An 18,697-nucleotide genomic window follows, 5' to 3' on the forward strand; every position below is an offset into this window, starting at 1 on the left:
CCACCCAGCAATCTGTCTATCCAATCCACAATATGCCAAACCCGAGCACCCGGCAGACAACACACTGTTCGGCATTCACGGTCTTGGCGAGAGATGACCCTGTCTGTCTGCCTAATTATAGAGTCCCCTACCACCAACATCTGTCTAGCCTTTGCTGCACTCCTATTTCCCTCCTTCTTACAGCAGTCGTTTTCCTTTTTGCTAGGAGCAACGTCCTGCTGTAGTGATCCTAGTCCTGGCCCTTCATTCCTAATATCAGCCAAACAGGCATATTTACTAGGTTGTGCCACATCAGGGCTAGGCTCCCTGACACTTTTTCCCCTACCTCTTCTTCTAACGGTTACCCAGCTACCTACCTCTGGGTCCTGACCTTCCCCATCTCCACCCCCCTTCATATCACTGGCCCTAGCCAGTGAAAGCTCAGTGAGCTCTAAACTCCTCTCCAGGTTTCCAGTGCTCCTGAGTGTTGCAAGCTGCTTATCTAGATTAATTACCTGGACTTCCAAATATGCAACATACTTGCATCGAGTGCAGACATATTCACCCTCGAACAGCTGTTCAAGGCATGCATACATCTGAAAAGATACACACCTGGTAGCATTGTCCATGGAGCCGCTATTAAATGGGGATAAACAGTACAGAAAAAAGTAGAAAAACAATGTGCATGAGTTTTCTTTCCCTTACGTACCACATTGTACTTTGCATGCGGAATACAGGTGGGAACAAAGAGCAAAGATGCCCAGTGCCAGAACGTCTTTGGGGGTGCAGTCAGCATGCTCTTTGCTCCATTTCCACCAGCAAAAATGATGAAACCAGTAATGGCACCCGTGTCTCCTGTGATGTATAGATACCCCATGGGATTGTGTGATGTATAGATGTCCCAGCTTCTCCTGTGATCTATAGATGCCCCAGGGTCTCTTATGATGTATACTGTATGCCCCCAGAGTCTTCTGTGATGTATGGTTTCCCAGCGTCTCCTGTGATGCATGGATGCCCCAGCAATCTCCTGTGATGTATAGATTCCCCAGCGTTTATTATGATGTATTGATGCCAGAGCATCTCCTGTGATGCACAGAAGCCCCAGTGTCTACTCTATATACTCTAGCTTCAGTGTATCCTGTAATGTATATGTTGCAGCCTCAGTGTCTCCTATGTGATGTATGCACAGTAGCCTCAGTGTATGTGTGTGATGTGTATATATCAGTCTGTGCATCTATGTGATGTATATCTATACAGCAGTCTCAGTGTCTCCTATGTGATATATACAGCTGTCTCACTGTTTCCTATGTGATGTATACTTCAGACTTCCCATTTCTTGTTTCTATAAATGTTGCATGAGTAGTAATGAGTTTCCCACTCTGAAAAGACCTGCAGTGTAATATATATCTGTGTTCAGAACTTGCTGCTGCGAGTTCTTTTCAATACACCACATAGCTCACCAAAAAGAATCAGCTCCAAGCATCACATTAGGAGTCACCTAATTAACTGTTTGGCCTAATATAGCAGGATAAATTTCAAGTTGATAATTTTGTACGACCTGCGAATGAGATTATAACTATCCAAATGGCCCCTGGAAGAAGAGATTCCCCAGCCCTATAGATGGGTCAATCTTGACAGCAAGAAGTGAACAGATTATTGCAGCATACACCTAGTGGCCAAATTTTACACCCAAAAAACAATATTGCCCAATAATTACATGCATATAAGCATAGATGATTGGTGTTAATATTAAATGCAATATTTATTAGGTTTTGCAACCAGGTGTATATGTATATGAAATATGCAATGCACATATTTTATGTATTTGACTTCATTCCTTGTCTATTAGAGGTCTATTAGTAATTGCATACATTTCTTAATTTTATTTTAAGTACTCATTTTCTTAGTTATGTGTTCTTAAAAACATAAATACCCATATGAATTTACTTTGACTGACTGCTTTCTTGTGGAACTTCTTCGATGTTATAGTCACCGTCTGTGAAGGGAAATGGGTTCTCCCCTGTGTGAGTCCTTAGATGTTTAACAAGAGTTTTTTTGTGGAAATAACATTTCCCACATTCTGGACATGAAAATGGCTTCTCGCCTGTGTGACTTCTCTGATGGGTAACAAGACTTGATTTATGCCTAAAATATTTCCCACACACCAAGCATGAAAATGGCTTCTCCCCTGTATGGGTTAGTTGATGTCTAACATGATCTATTTTCCTGTTAAAACTTTTTCCACATTCGAAACATGAAAATGGTTTCTCTCCTGTGTGAACTCTCAGATGTGCAAGCAAACATGCTTTCTGGTTAAAATATTTCCCACATTCAGAACAAGAATATGGCTTCTCCCCTGTGTGAATTCTTTGATGTCTAATAGCAACTGATTTCTGGCTAAAACATTTCCCACATTCAGAACAAGAATATGGCTTCTCACCTGTGTGAGTTCTCTGATGTGTAACAAGATATGACTCCTGCTTAAAACATTTCCCACAATCAGAACATGAAAATGGTTTCTCCCCTGTGTGACTTCTTTGATGTCTAATATGTTCTGATATCTGGTTAAAACATTTTCCACACTCTGAGCATGAAAATGGCATCTCTCCTGTGTGACTTCTTTGATGTTTGATGTAATCTGATTTTTGGTTATAACACTTCCCACAATATGAACATGAATATGGCTTCTTCCCGGTATGAATTCTTTCATGTATAACAAGACTTGATTTTTGCTGAAAATATTTTCCACACTCTGAACAAGAATAAGGCTTCTCTCCTGTATGACTTCTTTGATGTCTTACAAGATCTGATTTCTGTTTAAAACATTTCCCACATTCTGAACATGAATATGGTTTCTCCCCTGTATGAATTCTCTCATGTATAACCAGACTTGATTTATGTTTAAAATATTTCCCACATTCTGAACATGAAAATGGTTTTTCCTCTGTATGAGTTCTTTGATGTCGAACAAAAATTGATTTTATGAAAAAACATTTTCCACATTCTGAACATGAATACGTCTTCTTTACTGTGGGATCTTTTTGAGTTTTAGCACCCCTTCTGTGACTTTCATTTTTCTTAAAAGACTGTAATAAATCAGAAGATTGAACCTCTTTAAAAGGGTCAAATGTTAGATCTTTGCTTTGATGAGTTGAGGTTATATCTGGCATAATGGTATGCTCTTCATAATTATCTTGTGTGGTGCCAAGATAATCTGATTTAAACTCTGAAGATGTCAGATGTTCATCTGATGTCCAGGTACAGTCATCTGTCAAGAATAAAACATTTCTAAACAACATAACCTTGAAAATAACATGGATCATTTATATCATTGTTTAAATAAAATGTTCATATAGAAATTGCAAGTCATGCAGCAATATTCAATTACCACTAAGGCAGTGTCAAGAAAACAGTTCATATTCTAACAGTAGGGATTACAGTCTATATTAGGCCATTGGGCTGTTTTGTAACAGTCTATCAATTCTGTATTGAAGTCAGTATATTCATAAGCCATTTTTATGCTGCCACTTTGGTATTCCCCTTCCGTCTTTTTGTAATTGCCTGCAGTAATGACTTGATATGTGACACGCTCAAAAAAGGGTGCTTTAGGAGAGTTCCAACCCGTATATGTGACACTTTATAAGATACTTGACATTCCAAAGTTCCGTAATTATTTTTTTTTATTAAAGGGAATCTGTCAGGTGATTTTCTTATGTTACTTATGTTATCTTTAAATAGGGCTTAAGCAGCTCTAACAGGATCAGTAAGTTTTATTTCTGTACCTTCTCTTGTTATCTTGTTGTAAGCTCCAAAGAATTCAGTGTGACATAGTAACTAGTCAAGCATATGTAAATACAAACTGCATATGTACTGCTCCTCCCTCCACTCGGTGCTGGCATTAGTGATAATAAATCTGAAGTGATTTTGCACTGCTGCCCCCACTCATACTCCATCCCACCTTTCAGCAGTAATAGTAAAGGCACTGGGATGGGAGGTGGGTGGGGGGAGCAGTGCATTTGCAAATTATATTTACATACACTTGACTAACTGTCATGAGACACTGAATTCTCAAGAACATAAAACAAAATAACAGGAGAGGCAACTGCAATGAAAGTTACTGATCCTAAAAGGCCTGCTTAAGACCTATTTAAAGATAACAGTATTGTACTAGAAAACCACCTGATAGATTCCCTTTAAGGCAATCCAAATATCAAAATATAATGTTTTGGCCCTGTATCCTGCAATATTGGACCATTTTCGTCATATAAAAAATGATAGTCTAATATTTTTTATTTTGTTTGAGCTGGTTCCTCTTATCTTCTTTTGGGGCTTGTGTAAAAATCTCAAGAAGCTTTAGCTCAAAATTGTTCAGAAATATGAAAAATTCTGAAGGATTCACAAACTTTCACACGCCATGTGGGAAAATATATAACTGAAAACCCTACAGACAATAGAACATAAAAAAAAATCACCAAAAAATTGTAGCAGCCAGAGAATGAGAAGAATCTGTGACTTCTCTGCATTTCGTGGTCACTACTCACCTGGGCGGTTATCTGTAGGAATCTCCTCTTTACTCCGCTCATCACCCCTCACATATGTCTCTGTAGTATTAATATGGGTCAGATCTTCACCCTGAAACAAATATTGTAAAAGTCACAGACAGATGGAGAAGTCCCATCTATGATCAGCTCTAATCCTGCCATCTCCACCGCTCTCATTACACAAGTATAACACATATAATACTGGAGGATAAAACAAGACTGAGCACAAGACCTTCACAGCCGTCTACACATCATAGGGAGATTTCATGGCACCTTCTCTCCATCTACCTGAGGATCCTGAGGAACATCGGGATCTTCTTGTTTACAGTCCTGTGGGAGAAGAGGACGGGGACATCTCTCTGGTGTTGTCCCCTTACTGAATAGAACTGGAGGAGACACATACAGGGACTGAATTCATTCCTTACATACAGATAATTATAGGCCGTGTGTATTTAGTCCTGTTTATTACCTGGTGATGTGAGGGGCTGGGAAACTTCCATCATGACGTCCTTGTATAGATCTTTGTGTTCTTCTATATGCTCCCACTCCTCCATGGACAAATACTGTATATTGTAGTATTCTCTTCTACAACAAGATACATACATTCTGAAATAGTCAGGAAATCCATTTTGCAATAAATCTAAACTACTCCAAAGTATCCCTTTTAAAAATGTGTATGACGATTCATTCCACCTATTGATTTGAATAAGGGTAGATGGGCAGTACCCGACCCTGGCCACTATACAGTTCACGGAGCTGTGCTGTTCAACTCCATAATTTTGCAGTTCTGGACGTTGAAGACACCAAGAATCCCAACTGATCAGACATAGATGACCTATCCTTAGGAATGGCCATCAATGTTAAGGAAGTGGAAAACTTCTTTAAGTAGTGAAAACAATTGATTTGTGTTGGCAATTTTCTGAAATCATGAGAAACAACATTTATATTTTATGGTTGATGAAGCTATCTGAGAATTTTTTGCTATAAATACAAATTTTACGTACATAAAACATTAGGATTATTATTTATTGAATTTTTTTGAGAAATTCGGTGCGTTGACCGAAAAAAAGGAATTCTGGTATTTAAATAATCTTTTTAGGTCAAATAATTTTACATTTTAATAGATCAGACTTTTACAGATACAATTATATTAATGGTTTTTAGCCTTTTAATTTCTTTTTAACTGGATTGAGATCGCCGACTCTAAATATACTGTACGTCAGCACTTGCTGGGCTCCCTATAATTACGGTCAGCGGTCAAGAGGGGATCGCGACTAGAGATAAGAGAATTTCTCAAGGTTTGGATCGCCACGCCCAATCGAACAAGGGGTGTATTCATCGAACCTTTATAGAATCAAACTCCAAATCTTTCCGAATGGCCATAACTCAATGGGAGGCCAAACTTAAGGCAAAGAAAACACCTTTGGTGGAGGGGTTGAAAAGCTTCGAAAATAGCAAAAAATAATTTTAAAGTGCAGCCCCGCTGTTTTGGAATAGCCATTAGCTGCCTAGACTATTGACATAAGAAATATAGACGTGGATCAGAGACAGGTGTAGGGCTGGTGCTCCCATACCTCTGCCAGTACAGACAAGAGACAACTTTGAGACCTATCTAGCAGTCTCAACATTCAAAATCCTTTCAAGCAGACAGCAGTACAGTAGCATCAATTGTCCCCTCTCCATAGGGTCCATGCAACACAGGCTGTAGCTCAGCATTTCAATTTAAAAAAGGAAGACATGCTTGAGTGACCGGTGTAAGCTTCTTGCTTCCAGAAGACTGGCACTAGAGATCAAAGCGAAGTTGGAGACCCTACTTGGAGTCCCATAATTCAAAAATTTAAGGTCGGGCAACAGGAAAAGCGGCAACAATTGGCACACACTACAAATAGCACAACAGAGCAACATTGCAGTGTGGGACCGGCCCAGGAGCAAGGCCTGAACCAGCATTTCTAACTTCACCAGAGACAGCAAGATGACACACAGGCATAGGCCTCTTGGTCCCAGAAGATTGGCACACTACCCACAAGACACAACTTGAAGTCTCAACATTTAAATACCTTTCAGGCAGACATTAATACAGTTGCATCACTTGGCCCCCCTCCTCATGGGGTCTTAAAATAGCAGAGAGCTATGGTTTATACAACACACTGGATGTGGCCTGGCATTTAGATTTTAAAAATCATGAGATACATGACAGACAGGCATAGGCCTCTTGCTCACAGAAGGATGACAGTATACCATAGCCTAGTCTGCACAGTCTGGGACTGGAGTGGTAAAGTCACTGGACAGCCACGACTTGTTCATCTTTATGAACATTAGGCAGTCTACACTTTCAGGGGACAGCCAGATGCATTTATCTGTGAACAGACTGCCAGCTGCGCTGAAGACACGTTCTGAGAGAACGCTGGCTACTGAGCAGGTCAAAAATTTCAAGGTGTGACTGGCAAGCTCAAGCCACTCTTCCATTTTTGAAGACCAAAATACAAAAGGGTCCATTCCCCCCATCACCCCAATGGCATAGATGTTGAGCTCTAGCTACTTCTGCACCATCCTCTCCAGTTGTTCACTATGTGTCAGACTTCCACTCTGTTCTGCTGGTGTATACAATGGTGTAAAAAATATATGCCACAAATCACAGAAATTGGTTCTGGCACTTGAACTGCTGCTAATATTTCTGTGTTGATGACGCGACTTTTCTGTGGTTGGAATTATAGAACTGCGATTCACGCTGTGTGCCTCACTTCTCTCTTGTGGAAAACTACTGTTAAGATGGTCTACAAACTTGTTTCGATACTCCAGCGTTGCAAGTCCATTTCCAGGGGTGGAAGCATCTTGCTAAATTGACTCTTGTACCATGGATCTAACAGAGTAGCAGCCCAGTAGTCAGCACTATTTCTAAAGCTAACGATACGGACATCATGTTGCAAATAGTGCAGCAAGTAGGCGATGTACACTGTGTGCCTCACTGCTGTCTTGTGGAAAACTACTGTTAAAATGGTCTACAAACTTGTTTCGATACTCCAGCATTTTCAAGTCCATTTCCGGGGGGTGGAAGCATCTTGCTAAATTGACTCTTGTACCATGGATCTAACAGAGTAGCAGCCCACAGTAGTCAGCACTATTTCTAAAGCTAACGATATGGACATCATGTTGCAAATAGTGCAGCAAGTAGGCGATGTACGCTGTGTGCCTCACTGCTGTCTTGTGGAAAACTACTGTTAAGATGGTCTACAATCTTGTTTCGATACTCCAGCATTTGCAAGTCTATTTCCGGGGGTGGTAGAATCTTGCTAAATTGACTCTTGTACCATGGATCTAACAGAGTGGCAACCCAGTAGTCAGCACTATTTCTAAAACTAACGATACGGACATCATGTTGCAAATAATGCAGAAAGTAGGCGCTCATGTGTTAGACACCTCCATGCGGTCCAAGTCCATGTTGTGTTGGTGAGGGGGTAACGCTCAGGTTTTCCTCCTCCGTCCCTTCTCACCAACCTCGGACAAAAGAGAAGGGATAAATATCTTCTTCGTCTCCGAAGTTTTCTGCGTCCATCAATTCTTCCTCCTCCATTTGTTCCTCGGCTCCTACACCTTCACTAACACTTTGTCTGTTACCATGAGCCCGCCTCGATCGATGGAGTCTACCCTCCTTTGACACCCATCTTTGCAATGACTGTCCAGACCTTGCAGGAAATGATATCCCTTCCTCATCCTCCTCTGCTTCCTCCTCTTACTCTGGGACCCCCACCTCCTCCCGCAGTCTATTCAAAGTGTGCTCTAACATGTAGATGAGCGGACTAGTGATGCTGATGATGGCATCGTCAGCGCTAACCATATTTGTAGCTATTTCGAAAATGTGCAGGAGCGTGCAGAATTCCTTAATCTGTGCCCACTCCGAAATTGTGATTTGCCCCACATCAGTGCATTGTCCAATGTTATGCGTCATGGCATAGTGCACCAGGGCTTGCTACTGCTTCCACAGTTGCAACATGTGCAGAGTCAAATTCCACCGTGTCAGCACATCACATATCAACCGATTAACCGGTAGGCCAAAAGTCCTTTGTAGCGTTGCAAGTCGATTAGGTGTGAATGGTGGAAGTGAGCACACACCAACCATGCCTTCTGCAGCAGCACATCCAGCCTGGAATAGTGGGATAGTAATTTCTATACAACCAGGTTCAGGTTGTGAGCCATGCAAGGCACATGTGGGATGTCGCCCAGACGTATGGCTGCTAACAGGTTTGCTCCATTGACAAGACACGTCCTTCTGCAGTTGAGTGACAGCATTTTCCGATGCAGATTAGTTTCAACACTACCTGATTGCATTGAGCCCTGGCTGAGATGTACGTAGGTGGGGGATGCACTCTTGGAATGCCTGTTACATTAAGGGAGAGGTTGAGGACGCAGGTGGAGGCCCTAGAGAAGGTGGAGGAAGCAGAAGAGGAAGCTGTTGATCCAGACGTTTGTCCCAAATGCCTTGGGGATTTCAACCCTTGGAAGCAGCCCCTTCCCTGCCTGCCTCATGCAGCCACCAGATTGATCCAGTGCCCAGTCAGCCAGCGAGATGTAACGCCCCTGCCCATGCTTGCTTGTCCACGTGTCAGTGGTGAAATGCTCCCTGGGAGACACAGAGTTTTTCAAGCAAATCTTAGCTGTTACATGATGATGTAGTGCAGGCACAGCTTTATTAAAGAAATAATAACGACTGGGCAACGGCCATCAGGTTTCAGAAACCATCTGTATCCACCAGGAGGAAAGGCAGCATTTTCCCTGGGCAACAGTTTAGATATGGTGAAGTTCAAGCACTTCACTTTGTGTGAGAGGAAATGTTCTTTTACGTGACGAAAACTGTGGGACTGAGGGCTGGCTGCTGTGTTGAGAGGGTGGAGTAAGGTGACCGAGCGGTGGACTGGGAGGGAGGTGCAGTGGGAGATGTAATGCTGTATTGAGAAACATGTGGTGTCCTTGGTGTCTCACATGGATCAAAAAACACCAGGCATGGTCACTTCCGTAACACCTGATGGGCCCTCACTCATTCCACTGTAGCGGGTACACAAGAGGAAGTTCTGCGGTCGGAGATAAGTGTTAGAATAGTTTCAACGGTTACACAGGAGGAAGAAGCAGGAGGAAGAAGCAGCAGACGATGTTGATTTGGTGGCCGGTGGTTGGGCAGACCCATTAGTCCACATTTTAGCATAGTGAGATTCCCACAGTAATGTCATAGTCAAATTATTTTAATTTGTACCTTTACTCAGTCATTGTTTACAACGTTGGTAGATAACGGAAGTTTGGTCATCTTTTGTGGTCTCAAAGGCCCAGACTAGGCAACCCTTCCTGCAGACCCGTGACTGCTGCTGTCTACAGCCAGAGTTGTGGCTGAGAAGGTAGTGCTTCTCATGGTTGCATTGCTATATGTTTGTGCGGGAATCACCACCGTAACATCTTTGGCTTCCTCATCCTCATTAACTGCTGGGCTACTCAGCTGCGTGCCTCTGGGTTCACACCAAGTGGGATCTACGACTTCATTGTCATTCTCTATGTTGTCCCACTCCAGCTCGTCCGCTTTCTGACCTGACATCGCAACACAGTACGTGTGCGCCTCAGGTGGCCGAGTCTCATCATTATCACCTCCACCCTCATGGGGTTAACGTCAGTTGATTAAGGTCGGGATCCTGCTGGGACCCCACTTGTCCGGGTCAGAATCCAATACACAAAGATTTTGGGCATCGGTGCAGATTCTTACCTCCTCTTGAGTCTAGGAATCTTTGGAGCAGACTTCTGATGTCCATGGCATGGAATATGTGAACAGCTCTGCAGACTTGCCGATGTGTGGTTCTCCACAGTCAGTTTGCTGGATGGAGATTTGTGACGTGGGCGCAAACAAGTGTAATTGGGGTGGCACCTCTGAGGAATGAACTGCGTGTGATGTTGAGATGCAGGAAGAGGAGGAAAGGCCACTTGATACAGCGCTTGCCATCCACTCTAGCACCTGCTGTTTATCGTCCTCATTTCGAAGTTGAAGCAATGTGCAGCTGCCAAAGAAATCTAGTAGAAGTTGTTCTCATTTTTCTTGGAATAGGTTGAGCCGGCGTTTGCTCACTACACCTTTGACTAACAGAACTTCCCACACGTACACCTCCAACACCTCACCTATTCCCTTTTCCATGAAAAACTCGTTGTGATTTACCACTCATGCTTTTAATGTACCCTTCCCCTTTCAAACAGATGTTTTGCAACCCTACGCTCACACCTATCAGACACATCACACAAAAGATAAATTGTTTATTTCCTGCCTGAGTTGGCAATATTGTGAATGCACTAAAATGTACCACTACCTACAAATGTGGTTCACTGCGTAATTTGGAGCCGAGATGGTAAAGTGCCAAGAAGACCTTTTTAGCTTGTTCAATAGTACATTTTCAGCAGACACCACTAACAATGCCTATACATGTATTTCACTGTGTAATTTTAAAGGGAACCTGTCATCAGAAATTTAGCTTTAAGCCTAAAAGATTCCCCCTCTGCAGCTCGTGGGCTGCATTCTTACAATGTTCCTGTACTTTTTGTGCCCCCTTTGAAACCAAATTAAACACTTTATAAAGTTGTACCTTTTTTTCTGCCATTCTTATAAATTCTCCATGGGGGCGGGCTCTCTGGCGTCCGTTGATGTCTCTCCTGCAGATTAACGCCGTCCCCCATTGCTCCATTTCATATCTCAGGACGCCGCCCACTGCACCCGAGGTCCCGTGCATGTGAGGACCGCTGGTGACGTGGTCGCAGGCACAAGACTATGGGCGGCGCTGTGATTGCATCGCAAGTGCCCGCCTATAATCTCGTGACCGCGATCTCCCTTCTGCCTCCAGCGCTCTGCGCAAGCGCGGAAAGATGACCTAACGTCACCTCCTTCTCATCCAGCCCTGCAGCAGGAAATAGATAGTAGGAGCGGAGCAGCACAGCACAGGTTACAAAAAAAAACGTTTAGTGATTTTCACTTTTCAGAAGACAATGTGTGTCTTTGTTTGATTTTACATGTTTTTTTTACTGTGTACATCGCTCAGATCCTCTCCGCGTCTTCTTGTAATCTGTGGTGGCCAGCTCCGCTCCTCCCATCTATTTCCTGCTGCAGGGTAAGATGGGAAAGGAGATGTCGGGTCATCTTCCAGTGCTTGCGCAGAACGCTGGAGGCAGAGGGGAGATCGCGGTCACGAGATTATGGGCGGGCACTTGCGATGCAATCACAGCGCCGCCCATAGTCTCGTGCCTGCGACCACGTCACCAGCGGTCCTCGCGTGCACGGGACCTCGGGCGCAGTGAGCGGTGTCCTGAGATATGAAATGGAGCAATGGGGGGACGGCGTCAATCTGCAGGAGGGACATCAATGGACACCAGAGAGCCCGCCTGTTACATCTCGTGGCTCTCCTCTTGCAAGGAATGAGGTGGTCCCCCATTCCTTGTCTGCCACGAGCCCTCCTGCTCAGCAGCGCCAAAGGCCTGGGAGACTGCAGGAGTTTCCTCCTCCTAGATGCAGCAGAAGGGTGACACCTAGTGGTTTACTCCTTGTAAGGAATGGAGTGTCCTCCTGCTCGGCATCGCAGAGGGTCGGAGTGGTTGCACAGTGTGCAAAGGATAGATGCTCAGGGAAGCAGCAAGACTTCCCTTAGCTCTGCACATTGTGAAACCGAAGATCCCGCCTTTATGACCCAGAGGCAGGAGGTTGAGCATGTGCCCCACGTGACGTCTTCTGATTCGCTCACTGGTATCACACGGCCAGATAACGAGGCTGGTGATGTGCTGAATCCTGACTGGCCGGGCCAGGACGTCACAGATCATGATTGGGTCACATCCGTCTCGCGCCCGCCCTTGGCTGGAGCTACATCTCCTTAAAAACCCCTCCTGCCATCATGGTGGCGCGCGACCGTCCTTCTATGTTTGGATGTCTGGCAGCGTGCTGCCACGCCACTGTACAGACGTCATTGTATTTTGCAGGTCTCGCCCCTGCCTTGCTGCTCCGGCAGTATTCCGTTTAACAGGCTGTGTTCCTGTCCCAGGTGAGCTCCTTGAATCTCTGTCGGACTCACCTGGTTTCTGAAGCACACGTGCGTGGGCACCTCTGTGCTACCCTCGTGCCATATTCCTGTGACTCCCGCTGGCACACGTGCGTAGGCACCTCTGTGCGTCCCCGTGCAACAGGTACACCGAGTTGTGAGCCCCGTGCCACACAAACCCTCACGGGTTAGGGCGGACAGGTGTACGCAGATCGTCTGTGACATTCCAGACGATCGCTAGCAGCAACCCGCTCACTCTTCTCCCACCATAGCAGCGGTCCCTTACACCGCACAGTGGACCTTGACCGGCGGAAGCTGTCCATATACCATCTTGGCACGCTTCCCCGGGTCCCCCTCGTAACACCCGCCCCCATGGATAATTTACAAGAATGGCAGACAAAAAGGTACAACTTTATAAAGTGTTTAATTTGGTTTCAAAGGGGGCACAAAAAGTACAGGAACATTGCTAGAATGCAGCCCACGAGCTGCAGAGGGGGAATCTTTTAGGTTTAAAGCTAAATTTCTGATAACAGGTTAGCTTTAAGCTGGCAATTTAAGTTGCAAAGAAACACTTTTAGATACTTCCTTAGCACCTTTTTTTAGGCTAGGCACTAATAAGTAACAATACCTATAACTGTGTTTGCAGAATTTTGAGCGGGCAATTAAAATTGCAAAGAATCACTTTTTAGATAATTCCCTAGCAACTTTTTAGGCCACGCACGGCTAACTAGCAATAACTATAAATGCGTTTGCATACTTTTGAGCAAGCAGTAATATGTAGCAATACTTATTTACATGCTTCACTGGCAACTCTTTAGCAGGCACTACAAGTACCAATTCCTAAATCACAGAGCAATGCGGAGTTTTTAAAGGTACAAATATAAAACCAATTTTATTAATATAGAAAATTTTATACTTTGTAATATTTGTAACTTTTATATTTGTAAACTCCGCATTCCTCTGTGATTCATGATGTAGATGGAGTTGGTTGTGGGCCTAAAGCGGGCTTTACACGCTACGACATCGCTAATGCGGAGTCGTTGGGGTCACGGAATTCGTGACGCACATCCGGCCGCATTAGCGATGCCGTTGCGTGTGACATCGATTAGCGATTTTGCATCGTTGCAAAACAGTGCAAAATCGCTAATCGGCGACACGGGGGTCCATTCCCAATTATCGTTACTTCAGCAGTAACGAGGTTGTTCGTCGTTCCTGCGGCATCACACATCGCTGCGTGTGACGCCGCAGGAGCGAGGAAGCTCTCCCGGCCGCTATGCGGAAGGAAGGAGGTGGGCGGGATGTTACGTCCCGCTCATCTCCGCCCCTCCGCTGCGATTGGGCGGCGGTTCAGTGACGTTTCAGTGACGTCGCTGTGACGCCGCACGGACCGCCCCCTTAGAAAGGAGGCGGTTCGCCGGTCACAGCGACGTCGCCGGACAGGTAAGTATGTGTGACGGCTCTGGGCGATGTTGTGCGGCACGGGCAGCGATATGCCCGTGTCGCGCAACAGATGGGGGCGGGTACGCACACTAGCGATATCGGGACCGATATCGCAGTGTGTAAAGTAGCCTTTAAGCTTTCACTTGTCTGCATGGTTGTCCCCACATTACATCAAAATGTGCCATAAGTTTTCTGTTTCTTTAAAAGTACCAATTCCTATTTCGATCATGAAATGTGCCAATTTGTGGCACACACATACCTTTCCCTACATTGCACATACCTATTTTAAACTATTGCTCTCCTATCTATCTCAACTAACCAGCAATAAACCCTAACTAAGCTCATTGTCTAGCAGCATCGGTGGCAGAACATGCGGCAGCACCTTCACTAACGTTTTACATTCACAAAATTGGCAAACTTTTACCAAAGAGGTTCGCTCATCTCTAGTCATGAGTACTGAGCATGGTATTGCTCCTAATCACTGGATATGAGTAGCAAGCATGGTACTGCGCCTCATCACTAAGTACGAGTAGCGAGCACCCAAGCATGGTAGTGCTCCTCATCACTAAGTACGAGTAGCGAGCACCCAAGCATGGTAGTGCGCCTCATCACTAAGTACGAGTAGCGAGCACCCAAGCATGGTAGTGCTCGCTCATCACTAGTAACAACTAGCGAACACTCAAGCATGGTAGTGTTCGCTCATCACTACTATGTCTCCCCAAAAATAAGATAGGGTCTTATATTATTTTTTGTTCCGAAAAGTGGGCTAGGGTTTATTTTCAGGGGATGTCTTATATTTTTTTTCCATGAACAGCAATCCACATTTATTCTTGAACAAAAAATAAAAATCAATATTTATTCAAATGTAGTCATATTGCATTCTGGAGCATCAACATCATTCTCCAAACTCTGAGTGTAACACATGTGTGCATCTATCTATCTATTTACATATTTATTTCTTATCTAACATCTATTTATCTATTATCTATCAATCCATCTAATATCTATGTATTATCTATCTCTTATCCATCCATACACACACACACACTTCATATACATACCAGCCTGTCTCCTCTTCAGCCTTAGATTCCTACAATGACCTTTGGCCACATGATGTGATGGCACAAAGGTCCTCTTGTAGTGTTATCATCAGGGTATAAACCCTGGGACCCCTAGGAGATTGGAGCCCTGTGAAAATTCCCAGTTTGTTCTCCCATCCCCCTAATGCCAGTCCTGCATATCTGTCTCCTATTCAGTTCTCCTACAGACTCCTGCAATTAAGAGACCTGTGGTCACATGAGTGTGAAGTCAAAGGTCCTTAAACAATATGGGGAGTGGAGACCTGAGAAATTGTGAAGATTGACTCCCCTTAATACCAGCAATGACTGTAACTAGGGCTTATTTTTGGAGTAGGGCTTATATTTCACGCATACTCCAAAAATTCTATAAAAATAAAATCATGCTAGGGCTAATTTTTGTCATAGGGCTTATTTTCAATGAGTACCGAGCACCCGAGCATGGTTGTGCTTGCTCATAATTAGTTACAAGTAACGAGCACCCGAGCATGGTAATGCCGCTCATCACAAGTTACGAGTACCAAGCACCCGAGCATGATAGTGCTCGCTCATCACTAGTTACGAGGACCGAGCACCTGAGCATGGTAGTGCTCGCTCATCACTTTTTATGAATATCAAGCATGATAGTGCCCGCTCATCACTAATTACGCGTACCGAGCACCCAAGCATGGTAGTGCTCAATCATCACTAGTTACGAGTACCGAGCACCCGAGCATGATAGTGCTCGCTCATCACTAGTTACGAGTACCGAGCATGATAGTGCTCGCTCATCACTAGTTACGAGTACTGAGCACTGAACAAGGTAGTGCTCGCTCATCACTAATGAGTACTGAGCACCCGAGCATGATAGTGCCCGCTCATCACTAGTTACGAGTACTGAGTGTGACGACCTGGACTCTGTCAGTGCTTAGCAGGAGTTACATTTCTTAAAATTCAGCCAGACATGAAGATAGTTTGTTTATAGACGGGGAATAAGCACTCATTGTTTTTACAAGACTCTTGTTGACTCATGTAATTGCCTTGGCTAATGAAGGCCAGACACACAGATAAATCAATTATGCGAACTTCCCATTGTATTACTAAGTGAATTGCTAGATGTGAGGTAACTTACCTGTCTCACCCTTGACTCTGGATATTTGAATATGGCTTGAAATCTAGCCAATAAGAGCCCAGTCTTTTCCACCAATCGTGAAGACCCTAATGGTCTGAATGGAGAGCTCAGGGGTATAAGAAGGAGGACTGTCCATTTCCCAGAGAGACTCTTGCTACATGATACCAATCTAGGACCTGCGGATCCGATTGGCAAGCCATAACCAAACCTGGATTATAACACTATATGGACTTCACCATTGAATGCAAGGATTCGGCTGAGATATCAAGGACTACCTGAGGAAGGAATCCAGCTTGGGACAATCCAGTCACCTGGCTACATGCTTTGCAGTCCTCAGACAGCTTCCTAAATCTGACATTATTCCATTCTCGGTGGGTGCCCGCCGAAAGCGGGGGTGCTGCTGGTTTGGAGTAAGTAGCCCTGGAAGCTCTGAGGCACGGACCTTCTAATCCCTGGTGAGCCAGCGAAAGGGTGAGACTCTGTTGCCTGTTACATTTGTGTGTTTTGCTGGTTATGTGCTATGTGCCGTTAATTGTTTAGGGATCCAATAAAGTCTTGATATTGTGATTCCCTCATCCTGTTGTGTTGTCTGAGTAGTGTTCCGCCCACGGTTAAGGAGGTCGGCGTTCAGTTGGGATGAGCCCTGGGCCATGCTGTCTTTCTAAAGGCGGCCGGGCCCGCGGACGAGAGCACCCACTGAGCCCCGTGTCTCCATACGAGCACTGAACATGGTAGTGCCCACTCATCACTAGTTACGAGTACCGAGCACCCGAGCATGATAGTGCCCGCTCATCACTAGTTACGAGTACCGAGCACCCGAGCATGATAGTGCTCACTCATCACTAGTTACGAGTACCGAGCACTGAACATTGTAGTGCTCACTCATCATCACTAGTTATGAGTACCGAGCACCCGAGCATGATAGTGCTCGCTCATCACTAGTTACCAGTACCGAGCACCTGAGCATGGTAGTGCTCGCTCATCACTAATTACGAGTACTGAGCACCCGCTGCTGTTAGAGGCCGATGCCGGCTTTCTAGAACACAAGGTGAGGGCTAATCTTCATACACTCACACCCAACACAGGTTATAACAGTACGTCCAAAGTCATTAAAGGGTTAACACAACTTCCAATACATTCATCTTCAGCACATGGCAGTATATTATTCTGTCTGCACAGAAGCCCCTCGGCCTTCTCACCGCTTGTTTCTTCTTCTATTCCTGCCGGTATTCCAACTCCTTTGCCGCTCAAGCCGCCCGTCTCACCGTCCTTTCTCCAGACACGCACTCTCCCCGGAACAACAACAGTCCACAGCGGAGTGGCCTTCCTGCAGAAAAATACAGATTTACAGCTTAAAAAATATTTTTATGTGCGTACAGGACCTGTGATGATGTCACATGGAGGGGAGGAGTCAGGGGTCACATGATCAGCTCCTCAGTGTATGCAGGACTCTGCTGTGCTGGGTGTCATGGTGCTGGATGAGGGGAAGGTTATCTGTGGGGTCAGGAGGTGTTTACAGTGTGGATGTAGCAGAGCCGTGTGTGTACCAGGTGTACGGAGCGGAGCCGTGTGTGTACGAGGTGTACGGAGCATAGCCGTGTGTGTACGAGGTGTACGGAGCAGAACCGTGTGTGTACGAGGTGTACGGAGCAGAGCCGTGTGTGTACAACGTGTACGGAGCAGAGACGTGTGTATAAGGTGTATGGAGCAGAGACGTGTGTGTACGAGGTGTACGGAGCAGAGCCGTGTGTGTACGAGGTGTACGGAGCAGAACCGTGTGTGTACGAGGTGTACGGAGCGGAGCCGTGTGTGTACGAGGTGTACGGAGCAGAACCGTGTGTGTACAACGTGTACGGAGCAGAGACGTGTGTATAAGGTGTATGGAGCAGAGACGTGTGTGTACGAGGTGTACGGAGCAGAGCCGTGTGTGTACGAGGTGTACGGAGCAGAGCCGTGTGTGTACGAGGTGTACGGAGCAGAGCCGTGTGTGTACAACGTGTACGGAGCAGAGACGTGTGTATAAGGTGTATGGAGCAGAGACGTGTGTGTACGAGGTGTACGGAGCGGAGCCGTGTGTGTACGAGGTGTGCGGAGCGGAGACGTGTGTGTATGACGTGTACGGAGCAGAGCCGTGTGTGTACAACGTGTACGGAGCAGAGACGTGTGTATAAGGTGTATGGAGCAGAGCCGTGTGTGTACGAGGTGTACGGAGCGGAGCCGTGTGTGTACGAGATGTGCGGAGCGGAGCCGTGTGTGTATGACGTGTACGGAGCACAGCCGTGTGTGTACGAGGTGTGCGGAGCAGAGCCATGTGTGTACGAGGTGTACGGAGCAGAGCCGTGTGTGTACAACGTGTACGGAGCAGAGACGTGTGTATAAGGTGTACGGAGCAGAGCCGTGTGTGTATGAGGTGTACGGAGCAGAGCCGTGTGTGTATGAGGTGTACGGAGCGGGGCCGTGTGTGTACGAGGTGTACGGAGCGGAGCCGTGTGTGTACGAGGTGTA

General features: G+C 45.4%; 1 protein-coding gene across 1 annotated transcript; it reads right to left on the reverse strand.

Moving 5' to 3' along the window:
• Window positions 1–1,493: 1,493 nt before the first annotated feature.
• LOC142312373 (uncharacterized) lies at window positions 1,494–17,573 on the reverse strand. The gene is made up of 5 exons (XM_075351312.1): window positions 17,392–17,573; window positions 4,990–5,105; window positions 4,809–4,906; window positions 4,521–4,611; window positions 1,494–3,247 (listed from the first exon to the last, which is right to left on the reverse strand). Exons 2-5 carry the CDS (start codon window positions 5,072–5,074, stop codon window positions 1,923–1,925), a joined length of 1,599 nt encoding a protein of 532 aa, XP_075207427.1. The 5' UTR covers window positions 5,075–5,105; window positions 17,392–17,573; the 3' UTR covers window positions 1,494–1,922.
• Between the last annotated feature and the right edge of the window lie 1,124 nt (window positions 17,574–18,697).

Source organism: Anomaloglossus baeobatrachus, chromosome 5 (assembly GCF_048569485.1).
Source record: "Anomaloglossus baeobatrachus isolate aAnoBae1 chromosome 5, aAnoBae1.hap1, whole genome shotgun sequence".
Lineage (NCBI taxonomy): Eukaryota > Metazoa > Chordata > Amphibia > Anura > Aromobatidae > Anomaloglossus > Anomaloglossus baeobatrachus.

What these genes read in the sequence shown, in the direction of transcription:
- LOC142312373 (XM_075351312.1), bottom strand. Translation starts at nt 5,074, where the DNA reads ATGGAGGAGTGGGAGCATATAGAAGAACACAAAGATCTATACAAGGAC. An exon ending in CCAGCCCCTCACATCACCAG is followed by an intron (nt 4,907 to 4,989) that starts GTAATAAACAGG and finishes TGTCTCCTCCAG; the next exon opens with TTCTATTCAGTAAGGGGACA. An exon ending in TCCTACAGATAACCGCCCAG is followed by an intron (nt 3,248 to 4,520) that starts GTGAGTAGTGAC and finishes TATTCTTGACAG; the next exon opens with ATGACTGTACCTGGACATCA.